Source organism: Amblyomma americanum, chromosome 6, assembly GCF_052857255.1.
Source record: "Amblyomma americanum isolate KBUSLIRL-KWMA chromosome 6, ASM5285725v1, whole genome shotgun sequence".
Taxonomy (NCBI): Eukaryota; Metazoa; Arthropoda; class Arachnida; order Ixodida; family Ixodidae; genus Amblyomma; species Amblyomma americanum.
The window spans coordinates 128,353,980-128,363,055 of NC_135502.1; the positions used below are offsets into that span (position 1 = coordinate 128,353,980).

Below are 9,076 nucleotides of genomic sequence, written 5' to 3' on the forward strand. Positions count from 1 at the left end.
GTCAAGTAGAAAAATCTGCAACAGACACTTTTTTTCGTGATTAAACGGGGTCATGACGATTGAGCGACGGGCTGTTGCGAGATGCTTCGAGTGGCATTCGCGCTTTAAAAGGGACAGAACGTCATTAGGTGACGAAGGGATGTCAGAGTGGTGATCCACAAGTACTTTTTTTAATATGGGAGGGATCTATTAAAGGTACACTGACAAGAACTCCATCCAATTATTGTTCCGGTAAAAATTGATACTCTGAGACTTTCTGCATATGTTGAGATTTGTTCGGCAGCAAAAGGTGTCTTTTAGGCTAGAAAATTGGATTAAAATACCTTAAAGCCAGCCGATTCAAACTATTACCCTCCGCGGCGGCTCAGTGGTTAGGGCGCTCGGCTACTAAGCCGGAGTTCCCGATTTTGATCCCGGCCGCGGCGGCAGCGTTTCGATGGAGGCGAAACACTAAAGGTACGGACACACTGGCGGCAAGACGCGCGCGGCACGCCGCCGGTGGCAAGAACGCCGCGCGGCAGAGAGGCCACATTGGTTGTGCGCGCGGCGGCCGCCGCGGAGTCACGTGACAGCGCTGATCTCGCCTTGTCTCGAACTGCGCGAGCATAGGCGCGATTTCGCGGTTCTCGCGCGCTTTTTCCTTGCTCGGTAAACAGACCACATACCAGCTCCTCGTCCCTCATCAACCGCGCTGATCGCGTTGACTTCTGCAATGGCAGGTGCAGACGACGATGTTCTGACGACGATGAGCGTTTTGGTCATTGTGTGTTCCCTGCTGTTGCGACGGCGGCGCGCGCAAAAGGCACGCAGACGAAGGTTTTGGGTGCACCCCTGCTGGCGCTACCGAGACGTTGAAGGGCAAGCGAATACTTTGCTTCCCCGGCTGCGCGCCCGAGATGAAGGCTTCTTCCGAGAGTGAGTGATTACAACCTTTTCAAACGCGTAGTGTGCCGTGTGTGTGACGTGATAGTGATGTCTTTGATTCTTGATTATAGCTTCCTTCGGATGCCGCCGAGCTCGTTCGACACATTGCTCCACCTAGTTCGGCCTGTGATTGAGCGGCAGGACACTCCGTTCAGGCGGTCGATATCCGCACACGATCGACTTGCCATGACAGTAAGGTAAGTCCGAAAGTCCGTGACCCGGTACTGTCCCGTCACAGTGCCTGATCAGCGGTCCCTCGGAAAATATTGTGTAAAACATACCGCATGAGCACTGTGATGCAACTCATCCCCCCCCCCCCTCCTCATTTATCCTTTGAGACGTATGTGATGAGAATACGCTTTTCAGATTTCTCGCAAACGGCGACACAATGAGAAGTTTGTCGTTCAACTTCCTGACAGGACGATCAACGGCTGGAATGATCGTAAGGGAAACTTGTGCTGCATTATGGGAAATACTTCAGCCAACCTATGTAAGATTTCCACAAACAGCAGAAGAATGGAAAAAAGTAAGTGCACTGCAGTCCGTTTTGTTACTGCGGAGAGGGTTTATAGTGTTGACAAGCGTCCAGCTTGCCTTTCTTTACCTCATTTGTTATGCTACTGACTTTCCCAATGCCGCCTGCGTACCGACTTTTCAAATGTGTTGAACTCCTGCATCTCATAATGCATAAGACAACTAAAGGTTGCCTTATGCATTACTACGCTATTGTTTTGTCACAGTCTCATATTATATTGCCTCCCGATCACTCTTTCAGATTGCCACAGACATGCTTGTCGAGTGGAATTTTCCCAACTGCATTGGATGTATTGATGGCAAGCATGTGAGCATTGAATGTCCTGCAAATTCAGGGTCACGAAACTTTAATTACAAAAAGTCATTCAGCACAGTCCTCATGGCAACATGCGATGCACATTATAGGTATGGTGCATTTTTCTTGTGAATCATGCAAACAGTGTATTATATTCATTGAGAGTGCTATTGTATGCACTGAAAGAAAAGAGGACAGTTCAGTGGTGTAAGTTACATGACGAATTAATGAGCATAGCGTAGACAGGTCTATGATTGCAATGGTTTGCTCATGCAGGTTGACAGTAAACATATTTGATTCTGCACAAATAGCAGCAGATGTTAAAATGGCAATCTCTGAATTGTGATTGTGTGTGGCATGTATATTTAGTCAAACTATAATGCAGCACAGAAATGACTTTACAAGACTTGAACGCAGTAGTGACTTCAGAAGGAGCAAGGAGAAAGTCATGTTCTACATCAGATGCTAAATGGGCTACACTGAAACTTCTTGCTTTATTTCAGATTTGTGTATGTGGTCGTTGGCCACAACGGGGGAGAAAGCGATGGAGGAGTTTTGTTAAGAACGAAGCTGATGCATATATTGGGCGAGCGCAGATTTGGAATCCCCCCAGCAGCAACAGTGGGCTCAGCGGGACTGATACCATACTTGATGGTGGGCGACGAGGCCTTTCCATTGAAGCCTTACCTCATGCGGCCTTATCCTCGACGTGGCAAGTTGCTTCAATTACTTTTAATGCTGACATCTTCCTCTGATTGCCGAGATGAAATATCAATGCAGCTGTACTGTGTTACTGCTGCCGCTGTTTGCCATAGCAGATACAGTTTCGTGCAATGCATACATACGGCAAAAATGGTCAAACAATTTCTACAAAAAATTTACAAATCCAGTCTAGCCTGCATGCATGTATATAGCAAGTCTTACAAGGAAAGGTTTAGTTTCTGCATGAAAAAAAAATGGTTCAGAGGACTAAATTTCGTGTATGCAGTGCAATATGAGTGTATTAAAATAGTTTTATTACTGATAATTTACATGTTATGTTGCATTTTGTGTGAAAGCAATAACATGATGCAGTAATAAAATGTAATGTTGACATATATGGTTTAGTTGAATGATTGCAAGCAAATGCATGAGCACTATTTAACCTGTTTTACTGACTGGATAATATACGAAAATCTCAAGTTGTGCAATGCAGCCAAAGGGGACCCTATGTAGCATTTCTTTAGCACAACTTAAGCATGCAAAAAATGAATAAAAACCCTTATAATATCAGTTTATGTAGCATTTCAAATTGTCCGCACCAGAAACAGGCACCCAGAGGACATAAGATGTAGGAACAGTTTTTTTCTTTTCAAGTTGTATTCAGTGGGTGCGCAGAGCTGCCAATTATTTCAATGATTTGAAATTAGTGCCATTGCCTTCTTCATCTAAGTATGTACATGTTTGCTGCAATTTTAATGCCCTGACCTTTTGTTTTTTCTAGCTCTTCATGCCTACAGGGTCAGCCAGTACAGCGAGTACTTGAAGAGGGCAGTGTTTAATTACCGGCTGAGTCGTGCAAGGAGGCTCATAGAAAACAGTTTTGGTATCCTGGCTAGTAGGTGGCGAATACTGAAGAGACCCTTTCGAGCGTCAGAAGAAACCACCGAGAACATTGTAAGGGCATGTGTGGCGCTCCACAATTTTCTAATGAAAGATTCGGTGTTTTCCAGGACAACGTACAACCCTCCTGGATTTGTTGACCATGAAGACTGGGAGGGAAATGTCACAAATGGGGCATGGAGGAACGACAGCAGTGCCCTTCCTGGATGGAAAGACCAGGGGTACCACTCTGCTCGGTAACTATTATTTCCATGACGGCATGAAATCAATAATAGTTTGCATTTGCTGCTTTATTTACATTAAAGCAATTGAAGCTCATCGATAACAAACAGCGAAACATTCAAAACATTTGATTTAACTTGATCATTTAACACGACTTAAGATCTTGTTCATTAGAGTTTGCGTTAAGAATTGTAGCAGTGCAAAAATACATGCGTATTTCATGTTTTCAACAAAGTCAGTGGGTACAGCTAACGACGAGGAGTAAAACACGCCCATTAGAACTGTGACCTCAGACAGACAGGCAGAATAAGCTGAAGGAAAAGGTTGAACATCTTGTGCATTTCTGTGTTACAGGGCTGCATTGGAGATAAGGGATAGGCTGGCATCCTACTTCATGAGCGACGGCCAGGTGCCATGGCAGGAAAGTGTCGTGACCCGTGCAGGACGGCAGGTAATTTCCAATAACAGGCAACTACTTGTCAGCATGCACAAACACTATCATGCCAAAAGAAAGCCGAAATTGCTTGCTTTCATAGAAAAATATTATCGATTGCTTGCACTTTACATTTCATTTATTCATACTGCTCCATTTCGGCTTCATACAGCAGCTTGTGGATTTGGAATGTTACCTCACATCTTTTTTTGTGTGGTAGCATCCTCAGTTTAGCAGCTATCCAGTGTGCTGCCTCTTGACTGTCATCTTTCGGTGCAGGCATTTCATTTTTCTTTTTTAGTTCTAACAGCGTAGCTGAGCAGCTCCCCAAGACATCTTTCACTGCATCGTCGAAGCTGTCAGACTGCCTTCTTTTGGTCCTGCATATAAATATATCCGCACAATGTTTTCTTGCAATCACTGATTATCATTCAAATACCGCAGGAAATGTGAACCATGCCAGTACCGAGAGGAAGGTACACCGGATGCTCGCCTTTTGGCAGACCTGCAGGACAGGCCACATCGTTAGACTCAAGAGAAATGCACTGGAAAAGTATGTCTGCTTCCAATAAAAGAAAGTGCACACAGCTTTCTTACCCTGGATCTGGGGCAGCGGCTCCTGCTTGTGAAGTTGACAACCTGCCTCAAAAAAATGTTTGTTATGGTGTCATATTCCAACACAAGAAAGTGAACACCAACTTACCCTGAAGAGCCAGCAGCAGATGCCGCACCTTCTGATGTGCTGGGGAGCCTATAGAAAAAATAAAAATGCTGCCATTTATGTCGTGCAAAAAACATGTTGTCTACTTGCAATGCTATGAAAAGGAGCAAGACATATCACACTCATCTAGTACCCGAAAGCTTGGTTTCCCACCTTGTTGCAGTTTTTAGACGTGCAGTCATTAAATAGAACACAAGTTTTTCCCCGTGCATTGCAGTGTTGAGTGTGTGATTCACTTGAAACTGCAGACCAGCGACGAGTCATGACAGCAACTAAGCCAAGATATGTATGCACATAAAACTAATCAATTTCTATGGGAGTGCAGCATAACAGTGCATAATAGAGTGGACACACTCTTAAACGTGAAAGGCTGGTGAAAAGGGTGTATTGACATAGAACCTGGGGTGCACCACAGCTAGGAAAACTGAAAATCACCACTCACCTCAAATCGTCCTCATCGGTAAAGTCATTGGGGCTGTCAGAGTACCTGCATTATATAAAGACATAGGATGTTGTTACTATTGGTGGATAATGACACCACAATTAGTACAGCTTACATTTCTTGAAAAAGCGCAGCAGCCGGGCTTGATATACAGCTGCACAGGTGAATGAAATGACAATGTTGTACATAAACTGTTTCGCTGCAGTAACCGTTATGGTAAGCAAACTACGAGGTGCACACCTGGCCACCAGTCTAGGACTGGAAGGGCTGTTGGATGACAGTGGAGATGTCAGAATGGAGCTGCACAAAAGCACAGATGCATAACAAGTTAAATCACTTGAAGCTTTATAAACTGAAGTTATACTTATGAAAACAAGACTTAACGTACATGTCCTCTTCTGGGGGCACATTTGATGAAGACCTGAAATGTAAAATTTGAGGTGTTTTGATGCAAAGCCTGCAGATTTCTTGCCAGGAAAAAGGTAATGTGAAAATATCAATAGCGAAGCTATCAGCGCAGCTGAAGAGAAGATAAATTGTTAAAAACACAGACGCTTGGGCAGTCAAATTACGTAAAAAGATATTAAACACGAAGAAAGCAGCTTAAAAAGAATGGTAGGACAGGTGACAGTAGTGAAGTTATCAATGCCAGGCTTGAGTTGGCGCAGATGGCTACGCAACTAAGTTGCCTTTTTTTTTTACCTTTCGGCATAATGTGGTGTGCTCCTCAGCATGCCATCCACGATGTCAAAAAGTGTCCACTTCGTGTGGACCTTTCCGGCCTCTCCTCCGGCGCCACTTTTCCGGCTCCCCTCCGACGCCGACACAATTTTCAGCCAACGATCCTTCACGTTTTTAAATTTTGCGGCTGCTTGCGGTCCTACAGAAATGCCACTGTTTATCACCAAGAAAGGTCGAAAAATGAAAAGATGAGCAACTTGTTTGAGTGCTCAAGCGGCGCTGTACGAAGCGCGCAGCCTGATACGACATGCGAACCGCTCAGGCAAAATCACCATGCCCGTAGGAAACCGAGATTCCACATCATTTGCTCCGCAGCACACCGCTAGAGCACTCTAAACAAGTGTGCTCACCCCCGCACATTCCTGCCGACGTGAACATTCAGCGGAAACTCAGATAAAGAATGAAAACAACTCACCAGTCAGATCGAATGTTCTGCCGATGATCGCCCACCGGTTCATTTTGGCGTCCTTATCTTTGTACTCCGGGTGAGTTTTGTCGTACAAAAAAGGGAACACGCGAACAGTCTCCAGAAATTGTTCCATCATGTTCTCCCGGCTGAAATTCATTTTGCCACGTGGATGTACACGAGAAGAAAGCACTAGCGCTGTTTGTCGCGGCTGGCTCGGAGCGCTTGGTCGTCGATCGTGGTTCTGCCGCCGCCGCTGGAAGTTAACTTTGGCAGTAGCCAAGAGGTGGCGCTAGGAGAAAGCCTCGACGTTTCTCATTGGTTCGCGGCACGCGGCAAGCCGCCGAAAATGGCTCCTCGACCCATCCTCTGCGCGGCAGACCAAACCGCCTCCGCGGCAGGTTTCGCGGCACGCGGCGCGCCGCCGGCGGCGTGCCGCGCGCGTCTTGCCGCCAGTGTGTCCGTACCTTAAGGCGCCCGTTTGGTGTGCGATCTCAGTTCACGTTAAAGATCCCGAGGTGGTCGAAATTATTCCGCAGCCCTTCACTAAGGCACCTCTTACTCTCTTCTTTCACTCCCACTTTTCTCCTTTACTGTATGGCGTGGTTCAGGTGCTGCACCATTTCCTTTCCTCAAAAACCAATTTTCACTTTCAATTTTTCATTCCAATTAAACCCGCCATGTCGTCATCGACAAGAACGGGTTGCCACCGCTTTGAATTGACTGGTCGGGTAGTGTAGCCTCCGGGATCCCTGCGAAATTATTGGCGTACACGTAAATAAACATTTTACTTCCAAAATCCGCCGCTGATGGCAACAAAGTTCATTTTTTAGTCTTTTTAGAGTGAAACTTAAGCAGCGGTTCCTGCATTTTGCGGCGTGCCTCGGCGTAACCGAGCGAACGAGGAGCACAGAAAAGGATGAAAGAGAGCGAACGCCGAGCGCAGCCAATCATGAAAGACTGCGATAGCGGGGATTGCTCGAGGAGGACGCAGAGGAGGAGGATACGACGGCAGCCTGAAGATGGGCGCCGCGGCGACGACCCGCTAAGAGATGGCGCCAGAGCAGCGCGCGCCGCCGTCCGTTCGCCCGAGGCGATAGAGTTTCTCAATATAACTAGAGGGAAAGCTGGCGGCGCTACACTTCATCCACCATGGAGGGGCGCAGGAACGCCAGGAAGAGGAGGTTTCTTACTTGGCTTGCCTATTGTTGGGCATGAAAGGTGGATTCAGCTTTAAGAATATGACTCTTCCCCAAGCCCAACCTCAAAAAATTCCGTGAAAGTTTCCATACCAGCCTAACAACGAGCTTTCATTTACGTTAAATCAATTGAAGAACGTTTAGAAACTCTATGCGGCGCGGCTCGCTGTGCGCGCTGCCAAGGCCGAAACCCAGAGCCGCCACCGTCTGGTGCTGCGTGTTCCGTACGCGGTTCCCTCTACTCGAGTAGACCATTAGCTGCGCTCAAAAATCGCATTGACGAGCAGCGTAATCATCTTCAAAATTTTTTATAGTTTATAAAAGCTGAGATTACGGTGAGAGTGATGCCTTTGTAATTGGTGTCTTATGTCTTGGGCGCCTGTTGACTGTGCCACAAACGGGGACTATCTGTCGTTTGGTTTCAAGGTTGCGTGCGCCCTGCAGGGGGCGTCTGCAGCGTGCAGACGTTGGTGAGTGGCGACACCACGGGTTCCTGAGCATCCGCAGGGACAATTCCGCAGGGGGATGATGGTGAACAGTGCATCACCACGGACCCGAGCACCCGCGCCTCGCCGTGCGTGGCATCGCCGTGTCCGGGGAAAAGGGGGTCCTAGTGGTTGAGCCGATGCCGAGCGTTTGGACCTTTAAGGCCCCTCGGCGAAGGCAACACGCCACTTTGGCCCCAGCTTCCTGCAGACGGCACCTCCGGCCTGACCCGACCGTGGGAAATCGGCAGTCGCTTTTTCCTATCCTCCCCTTCATCTCTCACTTTCCTATCTTCTTTCGCACAACTGTCCTGTCTTCTCCTCTCTTACTGACTTTTCCTTGTTTCCTGGCGGCGAGGGTTAACATTGTGTGACCAACCACCCTTAGTTGCGGCATCGGTTATAGTTGGGCTGTACAGCTGACGTGGGCAGGACTTCCGTGCAAGTTGCTGTCCCATCCCCTCGTTGGGCTCCATGGTGGGCGGCGGGCACCGTGGCTGAAAAACACACAATCTTCATGGCTTCCCATGCAACAAATGATCGCCCTCCAAAAAAGGTGCAGGCCGAAGTAACTACACAATTCTTCCAAAAAACAAAAGTTTTCCCAAAGTACCATGTGGTACATAGTGAAACAGAAAAACCAGCCAGAATCATTTCGCCGTTAATTACCTCTAAATGTCTAACAGATGCCCTAGGGCTTGGATACAAGGTTACGAAGTTAGCCAATGGCGACCTGCTCCTTGAGAACAGGGATAATTATTTAATGCTCCAAACTTGAAAAATAGTGACCTTCGGGGACATTCCTGTCTCCATCAGCGCCGACAGATCACTAAATACCGTGAAAGGTGTAATCTCAGAGCACGATTTCCTGACTTTAACAGAAAAAGAAATGTTGGAAGGCCTGAAAGACAACGTGACTGACGTCAAACGTATCAACGTCCGTGAAGACGATAAAGAAACACCAACAAAACACTTAGTCCTGACTGTCGCCTCTAGCCAACTCCCAGAAACCATACAAGTAGGATACATGAAAATAACTGTCTGACCATATATACCAAATCCCGGAAGGTGT

At 47.0% G+C, this 9,076-nt stretch overlaps 1 protein-coding gene across 1 annotated transcript; it reads right to left on the bottom strand.

Moving 5' to 3' along the window:
* Positions 1 to 4,039: 4,039 nt before the first annotated feature.
* LOC144094091 (uncharacterized) lies at positions 4,040 to 6,786 on the bottom strand. The gene is made up of 10 exons (XM_077627988.1): positions 6,330 to 6,786; positions 5,876 to 6,053; positions 5,562 to 5,594; positions 5,414 to 5,473; positions 5,289 to 5,327; positions 5,174 to 5,218; positions 4,714 to 4,761; positions 4,608 to 4,649; positions 4,477 to 4,515; positions 4,040 to 4,390 (listed from the first exon to the last, which is right to left on the bottom strand). Exons 1-10 carry the CDS (start codon positions 6,478 to 6,480, stop codon positions 4,150 to 4,152), a joined length of 876 nt encoding a protein of 291 aa, XP_077484114.1. The 5' UTR covers positions 6,481 to 6,786; the 3' UTR covers positions 4,040 to 4,149.
* Positions 6,787 to 9,076: the final 2,290 nt, after the last annotated feature.